Here is a 16,295-nt window from a genome sequence, read left to right as displayed (position 1 = left end):
ATATGCTATACGCTAGTCCCATGGGCCCCCTTATTTCTTTCTCTATACTTTGTCTCTGTGTCTTTTTCATTTCCAAGTCTCTCATTCCACCTAACGAGAAACACCCACAGGTGTGGAGGGACAACCCACCCCTTCAAAGAGGGATCCTCCATTGGTAATAGAAAATTTGGGCTAGGCATGCTCCATCCCAAACTGATGAACCAAAACTGTACTACCAATGGTGAATCTCTACGAACACATTCCCACAGCTAAGTAGGAAGAACAAGGGCGAATGGGTCAGCATTAAGCTCAAATCTAGCTGAAGCACTCAACATTGATTCATTCCTTGGACCAATTACTTGCTAAATCTCTATGAACTGGTATCTTATTTGTACGATGAGGTTGCTATTTTAAAAATTAATGTTACCAGCTGGGCCCAGTGGCTCAGACCTGTAAACCCAGCACTTTGGGAGCCTAAGGCAGGTGGATCGTTTGAGGTCAGTTCGAGACCAGCTTGGCCAACATGGTGAAACCCCGTCTCTACTAAAATACAAAAAAAATTTAGCTGGGCATGGCGGCAGGTGCCTGTAATCCTAGCTACTCAGGAGGCTGAGGCAGTACAATCACTTGAACCCGGGAGGCGGAGGTTGCAACGAGCCTGGATTGCACTACTGCACTCCAGCCTGGGCAACAGAGCAGGACCCAATCTCAAAAAAAAAGTATGTTACCTAAAAATGCCTGGGATATAGGAGTCCAAATAATGTTAGCAGTAAAATAAACCAGTATTTTGTTTCCTTGAAAAAAATAAATATACAAATCTCAACTAAGTCCAAAGTGTTAATAACATTTTGATGATACAATTATTCAAACTTTTTGAGGTTTTCACTTTCACACATACTGGAAGTGCAGTGGCACGATCATAGCTCACTGAAGCCTCTAAGTCCTGGGCCCAAGGGACCCACCCTCCAGCCTCAGTCTCCCAAGTAGCTGGGTCTACAGGCGCACATCCCCACACTCAGATAATTTTTTTTTTTTTTTTTTTTTGAGACAGAGTCTTGCTGTTGCCCAGGCTGGTCTGGCCTCAAGCTATCCTCCCATCTTGGCCTCCCAAAATGTTAAGATGACAGGTATGAGCCACCATGCCTGGCCCAAAATTTCTATTTAAAATTTTTTCTGTTTTTAAAAACTCACAGCACAAAAACTGTAGAAAAGAATATTTTATTGAAACAGTTTCTCAATTAACAATGGAGCAAAGTACAATTTGACTCAAACCTGTCCAACCAGCATCAACTGCTACTGAAAGAATTCAAACATACAGAAGAGGTGGGGGTGGGGTGAGGGGTAGGACCTTTAGGTCCCATCTCTGCCAATGTGGCAAAAAAAAAAAAAAAAAAAAAAAGGAAAAGACAAAATGCCTGACACAGCCAGGTTCATTCTTGTCTTGGAGCTGGGGCGGCAGCCCTAGCTCCTGCTACAGACGGAATAATGGAGGACGGGCTCCCTAGGCGTAGGCATGGTGGGTCGGGGGGCCCCCATCCTAGCAGAGCGATGCACGGAGAAGGCCAGCCCTGACCCTCCTCCTTCATCCACAGGCCTGCCTCAGAGAGGGAGGTGGCATCTCTACATTCACACCATGGTCTCTCCTTTCCCCAGGATCTTGGGATAGGGGCTCACAGTAGAAAGCACATTTTGGTCAGCCCAGGGGGTCAGGGGGTGAGGGAAAGGCTCTGTCTGGGAGGAGCAGAACAGCAGAAGAGAGGAGGAGGCAGGGAGTTACAGGAACCTGGGGTACCAGGCTGCTGGGAAGAGGCAGATTATGACAGAGCTTGCGGGATGCTGGCATCCCATGCCAACCACTCTGCGTGGCTTTCCTCTTCGGAGAGGTGGTGGGCTTCCTTCTTCACTGTGTCCCTCCCTCCTCTGGCCACTGGGAGTCGGAAATACGAGTGAGAATCCTTCCAGATTTACTTCCACCAATCCAGAGGTACAGGCTTTTAGGCAAGGGGCAGAGAACTGCCCAATTTGCAGCAGGAAGCCAAGGAAACCAGGGGCAAAGGAGCTGGATGGGAATGGGGAAGGGAGGCTCAGGGCAAGAGAAGTCCGCAGATGGAGGAAAGAGCACAGATAGGCACTCAGAAACCAAACCCGGTAACCGAGGCTCTGCAGAAACTGGCCTGAAAGGATGCTGATCGCATGGTGGGAGAGGAAGGGAGGGAAGGATCACCAGAGAAGAGTGGAAACTCCCCAGCAACCTGATACCCTTCCCATCACCAGGACCCATCAACCACTGGCAGCCATTCTCTTCCTACCCACAGGCAAAGGATTAAGACATTAATAGTGATTTTTCCCAAATTCAGGGCCTATATGGGTAGGAAACAGGGAGTGGGGCTGGGGAGGAGAACAGTTTCCATTTTTAACCACAGAGGTACTGCAGAAGGAACCAGTGAGCTGTCCCTCCCTTCTCCTTCTCCACACCTCCAAATCACAGGGGTGAGAAAGGAACTCCAGCCGAGGGCAGGACCAACCCCTCCCCCAACCCTGGATGTTTAATAAATAGAAGTGCTGGGGGAAGGGGGTGGAGATGAATGGGGAAAACAGAGGTGGGGGTTATAGTTCATCGTTCTTCAAAGGCCGCTTCTGTCCTGTCGATTGTTCTTTCTGTTCAGGTTCTGTTGGGAGTTTGGGGGAGCAAAACAATCATGGCAGGTGAAACAGAGGAACCAACCCCAGTTCTTTGCAGAGGATTTCCTGAGACCCCACCAGGCTTCCCACTGTAGCCCCAGCTCCACCCTCACCTGCTCCAGGACCTCCTAACTCCAAAGGCTCAGTGTCTCCTGGCTCGGATCCTGCTTTGGGAAGGAACAGGTTAGTCTCCTCAGAAGGGAGGAAGAGGCTAAGGGAAGGCTGGGCCAGTTTTTCCATGAAGAGCCAGCTAGTAAATATTTTAGGATGCATGAACCACATTTGGTCTCTTTGCCTACTCTTGTTTTTATTTTTTTTTTGAGACAGAGTCTCTGTTGCCCAGGCTGGAGTGCAGAGTGCAGTGGCGCCATCTTGGTTTACTGCAACCTCCGCCTCCCAGGTTCAAGTGATTCTCCTGGCTCAGCCTCCCAAGTAGCTGGGATTAAAGATGTGCGCCACCACGCCTGACTTTTTTTTTGTATTTTTTTTTAGTAAAGATGGGGTTTCACCATGTTGGCCAGGCTGGTGTCGAACTCCTGACCTCAGGTGATCTACCCGCCTCAGCCTCCCGAAGTGCTGGGATTACAGGCGTGAGCCATCGCGCCTGGCCTTTTTTTTTTTAAACAACCCTTTAAAAACGCAAAGGCCATTCAAGCTCATGGGCTGTCTAGAAAGAGGCTGTGCCTACCAGTTTGCCTATCCCTGGGCTAATGCAACATCCACGTGCTCAACCGTGGTTGCTCCAACTCACCAGTCTCTACTTTCTCAGGTTCTGAAATGGGCTCTGCATCTTCAGTCTGGCCTGGAAGGAAACCAGAGGTAAGACATGGCCTCAGGAAGGAAAGGAGGCCGTCTCCCTGTCCAGCAGAACATGCAGCCAGGTACCCGGTCCTCACCTGCTGGAGGGATGACCTTCTCCCCCTGGTCACTGGCACTGGCATTGAGGGGTGGCTCTGCCCGGGTCCCATTCTTGTCCTTAGGCCGGGGCCGGGGCTTGGTAAACTTGGCCTTATTGAGCAAATACTGCACCTCTCGGTCCAGGGCCATCATCTTAGCCTCAATGTCTTTTGAGAGCAACACAGGCTTCTCTGTGGCGGGCAGCTTGGCCTGCTCGGCCAGAGTTGCATTCTTCCAGGCCTGTGGGTGAGACCAGGAGAGGCTCCAAGCTAGCCATGGAGAGAGCAGACATCTCTGTCCCAGATGGAATCACACCCCCAACCAGCCTCTTCCCTCAGACTGCAAATCACTGCCACCCCTGGCCTCGGCCCCATGAGGCTAATAGACTCCTTAGAAGGGTATTAAAGGTTCTCCACAATGAAGTCCCAACCTGCATGTTTCTGGTTTACATCCTACTACTCTGGAATGACTACAACTGAACAAACTCCTTGAAAACTCCTTTTTTTTTTTTTTGAGACAGAGTCTCGCTCTGTTGCCAGGCTGGAGTGCAGTGGCGCGATCTCGGCTCACTGCAACCTGCAACCTCGGCCTCCTGGGTTCAAAGGATTCTCCTGCCTCAGCCTCCCGAGTAGCTAGGACTACAGGCGATCATGCCCAGCTAATTTCTGTATATTTAGTAGAGACAGGGTTTCACCATGTTGACCAGGATGGTCTCAATCTCTTGACCTGGTGATTCACCCACCTCAGCCTCCTTAAGTGCTGGGATTACAGGCGTGAGCCACCGCGCCTGGCTGAATACTCATTTCTTGACTCTCCACTTTACTGAGCTCTGGCTCAAGAGTCCCCACACATCCAAAACAGTTTCTACTTCACATGACACATCAGTTTCACCTAGCCAAACCCTGGACCATGTTCTGAACCTAGCTCAAATCCCAGCCCCTCAAAGCAGCTTTCTCTGTCCTCATGAGATGGGCTTTTTTGCTCCTCCAGGCTGATGACTCTTATGGCCATGGCCCTTGCTTGGGAATAATCAGATGTGGGCTCAAATACAAACATCTTTTGTCTTCAGATTAGATGCTAAGCCAGGAGGCATGGGCTGCTGTGGCTTCATCTCTCCGCCTCTCCCACAGTACCTAGGATGGCAGCTAAGTATCTGGTTAAGTATTTGCGAAGTGATTACCCAGGTCTCATTGATGACTTTCTCTAACGTTGTCATCTCCACCTCAGTGAAGATCTGGTCCATCTCTGGGATGAGCCGGGCCCCCCTGGAAGCCAGAAAGGAGACCATTAGCCCCAGAGGGAGAGGGGCCTGGAGTGTGGGGAGTGGGAAGCTGGTAGGAATGAAAACCAGTGGCCTTGGCAGGACTGCAAAAAGGGTTCAGGGGCTGCTCACTTGAGGAACATGCTGGAATGGTTGAGGAGATTATCGAGGGCAGACAGCCGTTCGGGCCACTTCTTGCGCTCCTCTACCCGAAAAAACAGCCCTTGGCACAGCTTCCTCAGCTCAGCCAGCTTCTCCTTCAACATCTGATGGATGTGGGATTGGGCAGAGGGGTGGAAGGGATGAGAACAGAGCCTGGAGTCAGCCCCATGTCCTTCTTTATGGGCTCAAGCCCCAGCTCTTCTCTCTGACCCTGGGAGAGGAAGGAGAGCTCCCATTCCACCTGCCATGTCCTGAGAGGCCCCTCACCACTGTGGTGGCTCCAACACCCTCATCCTCCAGCCAGGTGGATGCGGCGCTGAGCTTCCCAGATATCTCCTCACGCTGCTCCTCTGTGGACACTTCCTGGTACTCAGGCTGGTACAGCTTGTCCTGGGGAGGGGGACATGTAAACACATGCACCCGCAAGCCCAGAGGCAAGGCCCACAGAGCCAGGCGTAAGCCCAGTAGGGGTGCTGCTGCCTCTTGCCCACTGACCTGGGTCTCAAAGATGAACGCTTCCAAGCTGTTGGCAGCTTTTTCCCGTTCCTGCTTCTCCAGGTCTCGGAGTGTCAAGTCCTGAAGTCTGTGGGACAAAGGAGGGGTAGGGATGAGGGAGAGGGCAAGTGAGAACTTGAGACTCTGGGTCAGACAGCCCTCCCTCCCAGGGCGCCATCCCACATCCTGCCCACCTTGCACACACATGTACACACATATACCAGCTGTCCTCACTTACTTTTGCACCGACTGAGCCAGCTTATCTTCTGGCAAGTCGGGCAGGTCCAGAACAACCAGCTCCACCCCGATCTCCTCTACCATTCGCCGCTTCCTGGCGGGCTTCTGCTTCTTCTCTCCCTCCGGGGCTGGAGCGACGCCCTCAGGCCCTGCCTCTGCCTTCTCACTTGGTTTCTGGGTGGGAAAAGTCAGAGGTGTCAGGAGAAGCCTCTGCCCTCCAACATTCTCCACAAGGCCAGAAACAAGGCAGGCACCCGCTCCCTTAGCCTCTGGATCCACACTGGCCTTCCTCTGCCACAGCTCACCTGGGCCTCAGACTTGTCCCCATTTTCTTTTTCTGTGGCCTTTTCTCCCTCAGGGGTTGCATCTCCCTTAGGTTCAGGGGGTGGGGGCTGAGAGCCATCTTCCACTGGGGCCTCAGCTTCCTCCTTGAGCTCCACCTGCTCCCCAGGCTCGTCCTTGCTCCCCTCTGCAGGGCTCTCCTCTTCCTCCTGGGAAACACCACAGGCGCCCCAAGGAACGATCAGGAGCAGAGCCTCCAGGCAGGCCTGGCTCAGCACCGCCAACCCCATGGGGGTTCTATACAGGTGACTGCTGTATGGAAACGGTCAATGGCCTGCTTGGACTGTGGCAATCTAGCTGGACAAAGGAAGAGCATCTGCAATGAGGGGAATGGGCCTTGGGAGCGCCGGTCAAGAAACAGCTCAGAGCCCAGAGGATCCTGGGGAGTGAATGGTTAACACAATAGGGGCAGGGGTGGCCTACCCTCACCCCCTTCCTCTGCTGCTACTACCTGCACCCCCCACCGTCCTCCATGCTTCCCTGGCTCCATCCTGAACTCACCTGGACAGTATCAGTACCGTTCTCCTTGGCATCTGGTGTGGTACCACCTCCAAACAGGCTGGAAATGGTGTTGCCAAGTTCTAGGGGGAGCAAAACCCAAAGACTCAAAAGGAGACCACAGCAGTGACTCCACCTTCTAACACAAGGGCCATGCCCTGTCCACCTCCCCAACCCTCACACAAGTACATTCTCTCCCATACACACATGCATGCTCATCTTACTGGTGAGAGTAGATTCCTCTTCTGGGCTGTCCTCCACCAGTGTCTCAAATACAGACTCCACCTGAAAACAGGTTCAAAATGAAGAAACACACAGGCTAATCCACCTTTTCTCCACAAACATCCTGCCAAAGTGGGTGTCTGCTTATGCACACTCCATGCCGTCGCAGGCCTAGTCTCTCACCTGCCTTTTCTAAGGACTTGGAGGTAGTCACCCATCTCCTTTGATTAACAGCCCTCCATGAATAGGGTCCCAGCTCCTCTTTGTCCAAAGAGCCCCCTACTTCTCCACTCAATAACTGTATGGGCCATTGCATCCATATTACCCCCAGATTTGTTCTTCAAAAACGGATTCCTGGCCGAGTGCAGTGGCTTATGCCTGTAATCTCAACACTTTGGGAGGCCAAGGCAGGTGGATCACTTGAGGTCAGGGGTTTGAGACCAGACTGGCCAACATGGTGAAACCCCATCTCTACTCTAAATAACAAAAATTAGCCAGGCATGGTGGCAGGCTCCTGTAATCCCAGCTACCCAGGAGGCTGAGACAGGAGAATCACTTGAACCCAGGAGGTGGAGGTTGCAAGATCACGCCACTGTACTCCAGCCTGGACAACAGAGCAAGACTCTGTCTCAAAAAAACTAATAATAATAATAAACGGATTCCTGAGGCGAGGCAGAGTGGCTCCCACCTGTAATCCCTGTACTTTGGGAGGTTGAGGCAGGATGATCGCTTGATCTCAGGAGTTAGAGACCAGTCTGGACAACATAGTGAGACCCTGTCTCTATAAATAAAGTACAAAAAAATTCAGCAGGATGTAGTGGCACATGCGTATCGTCCCAGCTACTCAGGAGGCTGAGATGGGAGGATCATTTAAGCCCAAGTGTTCAAGGCTGGAATGAGCTATGACCATGCCATTATGTTCTAGCTTAAGTGACAGAGCCAAGACCCTCTCAAAAAAAAAAAAAAAAAAAAAAGAGTGGATTCTTCAAACCATTCAATAGTTCCAAGAAATTCACAATGCCTATATCAAACCATTCAATAGTTCCAAGAAATTTACAATGCCTATAAGCATTTATAGGCTATAAGGAGGTCTGCACCAGATCATCGGTTAGCTCTGTTTAGAGCCAACATTTTTCTGATTCCTAAACCTTTTTTGGTTATCATATCCTAATGCCATGTGGAACCCACTTTGGAAATGGCTGGCAGGGCCTGAGCCCCTGCTCTGCACACAGGGTCTCCTTTAGCTCTCACCCTGTCTAGACTGAGCACGCCACTCTCATCCAGGTTGAAGTGAGCCTTGATGCCCTTGGACTCGTAGTCAGGATACTTCTTGAAGCTGTCACCCACCCCTTTTAGCTTCACTGTGGTCAGATTCTGGGAGCCAAATACCCTGGTTGGGGAGGAAAGAGGAGTTCAGGGGGACCCACCCCAACCTATCTCCCCCTCTAGACTACATGGCCTCCTTCCTGGCACGAGGTGTCAGGGGCACACCCCAAGGGCACACTCAGGAGGACAGATGCATTCTCCAGCGAAGCTGCTCATAGCTGCCCTGTTTCAGCCCCGCAGGCCCACATCCTCCCTCACCCCCAGTCCTCAGATTATCCAGTAGCCACGCCTCCCTCTCCCTGGAGCTCCCATCCTGCACCCCCGCCCCTCACCGAAGATCTTCAGGCCCCAGGAAGCCCAGGTCACCGTAGTTGATGTGGAAGTTGAAATCATGGCTGTAGCGGTTAAAGGTGATGACTTTGCGTTGAGGGTAGGGCCCCATCCGAGAGAAGAGTACCCGTTTATTGTGCTTCAGGCTGTGAATCCCAGGCTCCTCCTCCACCTCCCTCGTGAACTCCACCTACACAGCAGGCAGACAGAGGCACACTGTTGCACACTAGAGAACCTGAGTAGGTTCTGGGGTAAGGATGGGGGTGGGGTGGGGAATACCTCTTAGCAGAAAGACAAAGGGATGAGCCAGAGCAGACAGAAGGGGAAACCCCACTTGGGAGAGGTAAAGGGAGCTTTTCACCTGCTCAGTCAGGCTCACTCACCAGGATGGGGTAGACCACTGCATCTCGGACGACAAATGGCTTCACTTTAAAGGCTTTGCTGAGCGCAGCTGCCTGGTACACTGCCCCCATGGCGGCTGCTTCATCTGCATTGATGTTCTTCCCCAGCTCCTCCCTGGGAAAGCCCCAAGCCTCAGCAGGGTCTACCCTGGAGCATGCAACCGGGACTTCCCTCCCCTCAGCCCTCCAGCTGCTCAGCCCAAAGCCCTGCCCCAGGCAGAACTCAGCCCAGCGCTCTAGCCCCCACACTCACTTGCCCACGGCCTTCAGCAGCACCTCCTGAACTTTGGGGACCCGAGTGGCCCCACCCACCAGGATCACCTGCTCAATCTCATCCTGCAGTGGGTAAGAATGAGAGGTGGAACAGCATGCAGTTAGTGCTCTTCCTCGGCACTGACTCGTCCCTTGACGTCCCGTGGGTTTCCTATGCCCTTTCCTACGGGGCATTCCCGCCCTCCCCTACTCACTCACCAGACTCATTTCAGCACTCTGGAGGGCCTGCTGTACAGGCCCAGGCACCCGCTCAAACAAGTCTGCACACAGCTCCTCAAATTCCACACGAGTCACTTTTGCCTTGAAGTCCACATCATCCATCAGGCCTTCAATCTGGGAGAGGATGGGGACTGTCAGGGGGTTCTTGCCCAGGTCCCGCTCTCTTGGTGAGTAGGACAGAAACAAAAAGAATAGGTCTTTGGGAGGATGGTAGAGGGAGGAGCATGGGCCATGCCAGGCACGAGCAGCCCAGTTCAATGGCAGGGTCCCCCACCCTGTACGTGGGACAAAATATTGCCTCAACCAGCCACTTGTGGGCACCTGTGCCATGTGGTCAGCGTTGGCACTGAGGACGGTTTTGAGCCGATTAGCTTCACGCAGCAGCTTGGCCATGGCACGTGGGTTCTCCTGCACATCCTTTGCTCTCTGACCCTTGCGTTGCTCGTTGAAAAGCCCAGCCAGGTGTTCTCGAAGCCGAAGCTCCATCTCCAGGCCCCCCAGGGTACGGTCAAATCTGTTGAGAAAAGGGAGCAGGGAAAAAAGTGAAGAACACATGGAGTCCCCGCATCTGCAGAGGAGCCTCTCATCCCCACATGGCACCATTCCTTCATCTCAGGGGACCTTGTTCATCTCCAGTGCCCCATGTGTGGACACACACTCTGCCCTCAACTCTCTCCAGCACAGCTGACACCTCGCAGTGACCCTTCTTCCACTCATTCATTCGACAGTGTTTACTGAGCATTACTTATGTACTTCCCTCTGGGAATACAAATGTGGCAGTGGGGAGAGAGACAGGGTCCCTGCTATGGAAAAGTTGAACAATCACATAAATGTGAAATTATCACTACGTCCCATGTTGTAAAGGTGAGGGGACAATGCCTGCAGAACGTGCATGGGGGGAGATTCAGGCTACTGAGGGAGACCCAAGAACATGTCCCCTAAAAAGTGATGCTTGAACTGAAACCTGAAGGATGAGTTCAGTGCAAGCATCACTTGAACTGAAGAGTTCAGAATTCACTAGCTGGAGGGGAAAGAACATTCTAGACAGAGGCAACAGTGTTCATAAAGACCTTGAAGTGGGAGAGCGCATGGCAAGTTCCAGAGGAAGGCAAGCATCACTGGGGCTCAAAGAGCGAGAGGGCTCAGGGCTCAGACAGGCTGCGGAAGGCAGAGTTGAGACAGGCGCAGGGAAAGTTTTGGAGCCAGTGACAGGTTTTTAAAGAAACAGCTAATGATCAGGTTGGATTTTAGGAAGAACCCTCTGGCTGCAATATGAAGAAAGAACTGAAAGGAGACGTCACTAGGAACAGGGAGATGTTTTTAATTCTGCAAATAAGAGGTGATGGTAACTTGGGCTGGGGGTAATGAAGACGGAAAAAGATGATTTCAAGAAATAATGGCCAGGCGCGGTGGCTCACGCTTGTAATCCCAACACTTTGGGAGGCCGAGGCGGGCGGATCACGAGGTCAGGAGATCGAGACCACGGTGAAACCCCGTCTCTACGAAAAATACAAAAAATTAGCCAGGCGTGGTGGCGGGTGCCTGTAGTCCCAGCTACTCGGAGAGGCTGAGGCAGTAGAATGGCGTGAACCTGGGAGGCGGAGCTTGCAGTGAGCCGAGATCGCGCCACTGCACTCCAGCCTGGGCGACAGAGCAAGACTCCGTCTCAAAAAAAAAAAAAAAAAAAAAAAAAACAAAAAGAAATAAGACAACAGGGCACATGTTCTCAGGATCTCCTGAGGGCTATGTCACAGGACATAAAAATAAAAAACAATTTAAAAAGAAATAAGACAACAAGAATGGTAAATTATTTAACTGGAAATGACAAGAGAACAAAAACATGATTGAATCTGACACCCTACATATTGCCTGCAGCTCCATGGATTTCCTTAGAATACATTTTGAAACTTCCAGGTCTTCCAATTTTCCCAAACTGTCCTCCCCTGTGCCCCAGCTTCCCCTTACTCTTTGTGAGTCGTCCCCTACAATGACTGATGCCTCAATCAGGAGAGCATTCCCGCAGCATGCAGGAAAGCAAAGCAGTGTGTCTCCTCCAAGAAGAAACCCCTGACTTGAGGGTCTTCACAAGCAGCCCTCCCTGCCAAGTATCCACTTACCCTACTCCCCGGATCTGCAGCTGTGGCTGCATCCCAGCTTCCTTAGTCTTCACCATCTGGTAGGTCACAATGGTGCATACGGTGCTGCCTGAGCCCATGTCATAGAACATGATATTCTGTAGAGATATCAAGGCAACTATCACAGGAACCTTTTCAAACTCCAGGGGGCCTGCCTGCCCACCCACCTGCTTCCAAGGGGCTGTCTGACTCTTAACACAAAACTAAACAGCTCCAACAGGGGCTGGGAGGAGGCTATTGGTGCATTTTGCCAAGGGCCAGCCCAGCCATGCAAACAAGATGCAAAAGGGACCAAGTGGCCTCCATCCTTAGATTCAGTCACCCTGCATGTCTGGTCAGACTCCCCTGGCTCACCTGGGCAGTGGTGTTTATATCTTTCCGGCGGAAGACACCATAGCTGAGGGCAGTGGCGGTGTTGTCATTGATGAGCTGCAGCACTTTGAGGCCAGCCATACGAGCAGCCTGCAGCACAGCTCGGCGCTCGGCCTGGTTGAAGAAGACTGGCACGGTGATCACTGCATCCTTGATGGGCTGCTCTACAGATGACAACAGAAAAGGGTCCCGCCGGCTCCATACCTTAGATGAGAGCTTCTAATCTCGTCACTAATGACATTTTGGACTAGGTAATTCTTTGTTGTGGGTGCTGTCCTGTGCACTGTAGGATGTTTAGCAGCATCCCTGGCCTCTACCCACTAGATACCAGTTGCACCCCTTAGATGTGACAACCAAAATATATCTTCAGATGTTGCTAAATGTTCCCTGGGAGGCAAAGTTGCCCCTGTTGGAGAATCACTGCCCTAGATCCTGGGGAGCCTGGCCACCAAGGGCCCCACCTTGACCACTCACCTGCAAAATCTTCAGCTAGAGAACGAGAATAATTGAGAACCATGCCCAACACTTCCTCAGGTGAGAACTGCAGCTGCCTGAGGGGAGGGAAGGTAGTTGGAGCCAAGGAAAGCCAGGCATTAAGGCGGGACAATCAGGAACACACACCAATGAGGAGCCCAGCAGTGTTGCTGAGACCACCTTCCCCAGCAGAACACTCACGAGCTGATCTGAAAGTGCACAGTCTGCCTCTGTGGGTCGAAAGTCAGCTCGTGCTCCGGGAAGCGGGCCTGGTAAAGAGCTACATGGGGGTTATCTGCCTGCTTCCCCAGGAGTTGCTGGAAGTAACGTAGTGTAGCCTTTGGATTCTTAATGGCCTGAGGGGTGAAGAAGGAGCAGAGTAGTATTAGGCTCCCAAGTCTACCATTACCTACCTCTTACATCACAGAGACTGATAAGGAAACAGACTCTGGGGGCTGCCATCTCCTCTCCTCTGCCCACCACTCTGGGAAGAGAGACTGCTAGCTCACCATGCTTGCTGCACTGTCTCCAAAGAATCTTTCATTTTCTTTCAGGGTCACAATCACCGGGGTTTTCCTCCGAGATTCCCTGAGGAAAAGAGACTTTGGGCCCAGGTGCCTGCAGACGGACTCAGAAGCCTTGACACTCACCCACATTTAACCACTCAGATGCCGAAGTCTGCTGTGGGCACTATGACGAACACATTCACACTTGGAGCCCAGACTCCCTCGTTCCCCACCCTTAACACGGGGGCCACCCTCACTTATTCAAGACAATTTCCATGGGCACTCCAGGTTTGACGATGGCCACCTTCATGGACTCACTGCCCAGGTCCACAGACATCACTGCCAGCGTATCTGAAGGGAAAAGAGGTTTGTCAGTTAGCTCTCCCTTCCCCCACCTTCCTGAGACTCCCTCTAATCAAAGCGTACCACTTTCCGTGGGTAAATTAAGATGGCAAAAGACAAAAAGGCCTGGACCTAACAACTCGAGAGACTTCTGACCAAGAGCCCCAAGCCCACTTCCCATCATGCATCCTTCAGTCATCATTTATCCATTTGCTCCTTCTACTGGGGTACATACCACTCAGTGCCAACAGGTCTGCCAAGAGCACAGCCACCAAGGCCCAACAGACTCGCCTCCTCGGCCTCTGCCTCCTAACTTTGACTGCCATTGTGCCCCTGGGGGAGGCGAAGAAAGAAAACACTTGAAACTGGATGCCTGGAGTGAAGGAGACAGAACCACATCCCAGAACGGAGAAGCTGTAAGATTCATACCTACTCCATTCTTACCCAGGGCAGAGCAGCCTACTTCTCCCTTTCTCCCTCCTGATGAGTACAAACCACTCTCTAATCATCCCAGCAGCGCCCACACAAAGGCCCAAGTGAAAGAGCATGGGTATTCGGCTCTGCCACATCCCTAAACAGAGAAGCTAACAGGACAAGAGGAAGGAGACCCGAGCCTTTCGTCCACCACACAGGCAGTGAGTGGCGCACCGCAGCACCGTGCCTGTTGTCAGACACCTGGGGTGCGGCCAGGGATCCCCGCCCAGGGCTCAACCACCTCCCTACACCTGGAGCTCCCCCGCTGACGGGGAAAGCCAGGCTGGGCCTGGACGGGAAGAGAAAGGTAATGACGTTGGGGGTGGCTAGGATGGAGGAAAGGCCTATCTCCTCCTCGGCATCCCTGCGGGTTGTCCCGCCCCCTCCCCTTCCCCAGCTCACTCCCCGGCCCCGCTGTGCCCACAGACGCAGTGCCAGAGGCGGTAAGGTTCCCCGCCCGGCGGGTATCCGGTACCCGGTGTTCACCTAAGCCCCACCTGACGAAGGCGGCGGCTCCCATACCCGGAAACGGATCCCGGCCCGCCCCAGCGCGTGGGGACAGACCGGGGGCCGAGCTGCGTGCTCCCGGGTGCGAGGCCGAGCGCCCGGCGTCCGCGCGGCCCTCCCTTGCGCTCCCGACCCGCCCCCAGAGCTCGCACGCTTTCTCCCCTAGTAGGGGTGGCCGGCCCGCACCTCCATCCACCCCCGCTACCTCCTGCCTCGGCTCCTGCGGCCCTCGCTCTGCGACAGACGCGGCACGAACGTACCCACGAGGCCGGCAGCGCCCCCCACCCGCGCCCTTCACAACTCCCCTCGGTTTGCAAACTGTTACATTAGCCACCAACCTCTCGGCGGCGTCTCGCGCACCAGCCGGCCCCGGACGCGGCGCGCGCTCATTGGAGCCTCGGCCGTCCGGCCCTGCGCTGCGCGCCCGGCCCCGCCCCCGCCGCCGCGGCGCGCGTACCCATTGGACCACGTCCCAGGCCCCGCCCCCCCTTGCAAGCCTTGTCCTTGGGCCAGTAGAGGGGACCAGCCACCGGTTGGGCAAAAGCCGCCGGCGTCGGCCTGGGATTGGGCCACGTCACGGGGCCAGCGCGCTCCACTCCTTCCTCCCCAGCCGCGGCCCCGGGGCGACCGCGGGACCCTTTCCGGCGCTGGATGCTTCGCTGCCGGGGTTCGGGAGTGACCTGCGCTTGGAGCAGGTCGGGCGCACTGAAGTCCCGCACTCTGGGCTCTTCTTCCGGTCACCTGGAGAGCCCGGCCGAGGAATGGAATGACAGGCGTCCTGTCCGCAGCCCCGCGGAGGAGGCGCTGGCCTGCCGGTTGGTATTGGGGCGCCCTAGGCTTTGGATAGACGTTGGAGAAAGGCTGTGCCTCGGACTGAGTCCGCCGCAACCCCGTCTGTTTTACTGAGGAAACTGAAGCCACAGAAAAAGATGTTTGCTGATGGGTCAGAGATAACCGATGCATTCGTCGCAGAATCTGGCCTGGATTTCTTAGGTTAAGCCCCACTCATTTGTATAAGAAAGAATATTCCAAACTTAAGTGCTACACACAAAAGACACATTTATTTGTGAGGCTGTAGTTGGTTGAGCTTGTGTGCACCTTCTCCTATTTCTGTTCTATTAAGTCTTGTGAACATTTCTCTACTCTTTAGCTGTTTCTGTCATAGAATGACAGAAGCACCTCACTGCCTTCTCTTTTAACTTACAGCTCCATAGAAATGTGCGCAGTCGCCCGGACGCGGTGGCTCATGCCTGTAATCCTAGGATTTTGGGAGGCCGAGGCGGGTGAATCACTTGAGGTCAGGGGTTCGAGACCAGCCTGGCCAACATGGTGAAACCCCGTCTGTACCAAAACTACAAAAATTAGCCGGGCCTGGTGGCGGGCGCCTGTAATCCCAGCTACTCAAGAGGCTGAGGCATGAGAATTCCTTGAATCCGGGCCCAGACTGCGCCACTGCACTCCAGCCTGGGCGACAACAGCGAGACTCCTTCTCAAAAAAAGAAAAAAGAAATGTGCGCAGTCCTTGGAAAGTGCATTTTCCTTAAGTGTGGATGGAAATAAGTCATCTGTTTTCTCTCCTGCTAAGTTGATGCCTGGCCACCCTTCACAGAAAGGCCCGCTTGAAGGCCCTGGCTGTCAGGGCCAGGGCTGTGTCAAGCCTGAACTTGTTTAAGGAGCTCTTAGCTCTTCCTTTCTCTAAATTTTTTGTGATGCTTAGGTGGAGAGTGGTCTGGTGTCTATGCTTACAAGGAAAAATTATTGGCAGTCCCAGAGAGTCTATTCTTCCTTTTAAGAATAGTTATGTATTCAGGCAGTAGAAAAATTGGTAGAAATAGAAATTCACTTAAAATTTTAACAGAATTTAATTACACAAATAATACACAAATGTAATCTTTAAAAAATTCATTCTACATAAAGGTAAATTTCCTTGACGCCAACCCAAACCCCCACTCTCTCGTGGAGGTACCTGCTATTGTCAGTGTGGTGTATAAGCTTCCAGGTCTTTCCCTCTTTTACACATATATGTATCTCTAGAAACATGTAGCTTTTATCTTTTCATAATATACATTTTTTATTTTTTGCAACCAACACCTTGATTGCCTTTTATCTTTTTTAAAACCATAAAATGTTACACAATTACATTGTTTGCAATTTTTTTTAA

General features: G+C 52.7%; 1 protein-coding gene across 8 annotated transcripts; it reads right to left on the bottom strand.

Moving 5' to 3' along the window:
- Positions 1-1,181: 1,181 nt before the first annotated feature.
- HYOU1 (hypoxia up-regulated 1) lies at positions 1,182-14,560 on the bottom strand. Of its 8 annotated transcripts, none has more exons than XM_030828816.1 (26): positions 14,473-14,560; positions 13,389-13,486; positions 13,069-13,162; positions 12,815-12,893; positions 12,507-12,661; positions 12,306-12,382; positions 11,814-11,995; positions 11,442-11,557; positions 9,646-9,838; positions 9,304-9,438; positions 9,086-9,168; positions 8,815-8,947; positions 8,434-8,621; positions 8,027-8,165; positions 6,778-6,838; positions 6,557-6,636; positions 6,019-6,204; positions 5,715-5,887; positions 5,477-5,564; positions 5,249-5,371; positions 4,952-5,085; positions 4,739-4,823; positions 3,558-3,798; positions 3,413-3,463; positions 2,775-2,825; positions 1,182-2,648 (listed from the first exon to the last, which is right to left on the bottom strand). In XM_030828816.1, the coding sequence occupies exons 2-26, from the start codon at positions 13,477-13,479 to the stop codon at positions 2,587-2,589; spliced, it is 3,000 nt and encodes a 999-aa protein (XP_030684676.1). In that variant the 5' UTR covers positions 13,480-13,486; positions 14,473-14,560; the 3' UTR covers positions 1,182-2,586. The 8 variants fall into 8 exon arrangements, with proteins under 8 accessions (XP_030684676.1, XP_030684675.1, XP_030684668.1 ...); XM_030828815.1 differs by having other exon boundaries at positions 14,340-14,525; XM_030828808.1 differs by having other exon boundaries at positions 2,775-2,828; positions 13,389-13,526; positions 14,473-14,508.
- Between the last annotated feature and the right edge of the window lie 1,735 nt (positions 14,561-16,295).

Source organism: Nomascus leucogenys, chromosome 15 (genome assembly GCF_006542625.1).
Source record: "Nomascus leucogenys isolate Asia chromosome 15, Asia_NLE_v1, whole genome shotgun sequence".
In the NCBI taxonomy this organism is placed as follows: domain Eukaryota; kingdom Metazoa; phylum Chordata; class Mammalia; order Primates; family Hylobatidae; genus Nomascus; species Nomascus leucogenys.
The sequence above is the reverse complement of the archived record's forward strand: the minus strand, read 5'-3'. Positions and strand labels throughout refer to the sequence as shown.

What these genes read in the sequence shown, in the direction of transcription:
- HYOU1 (XM_030828811.1), bottom strand. Translation starts at nt 14,147, where the DNA reads ATGGGAGCCGCCGCCTTCGTCAG. An exon ending in CTGCTGAAGGCCGTGGGCAA is followed by an intron (nt 8,948 to 9,085) that starts GTGAGTGTGGGG and finishes GGGCTTTCCCAG; the next exon opens with GGAGGAGCTGGGGAAGAACA. An exon ending in AGAGGAATCTACTCTCACCA is followed by an intron (nt 6,637 to 6,777) that starts GTAAGATGAGCA and finishes TGCTCCCCCTAG; the next exon opens with AACTTGGCAACACCATTTCC.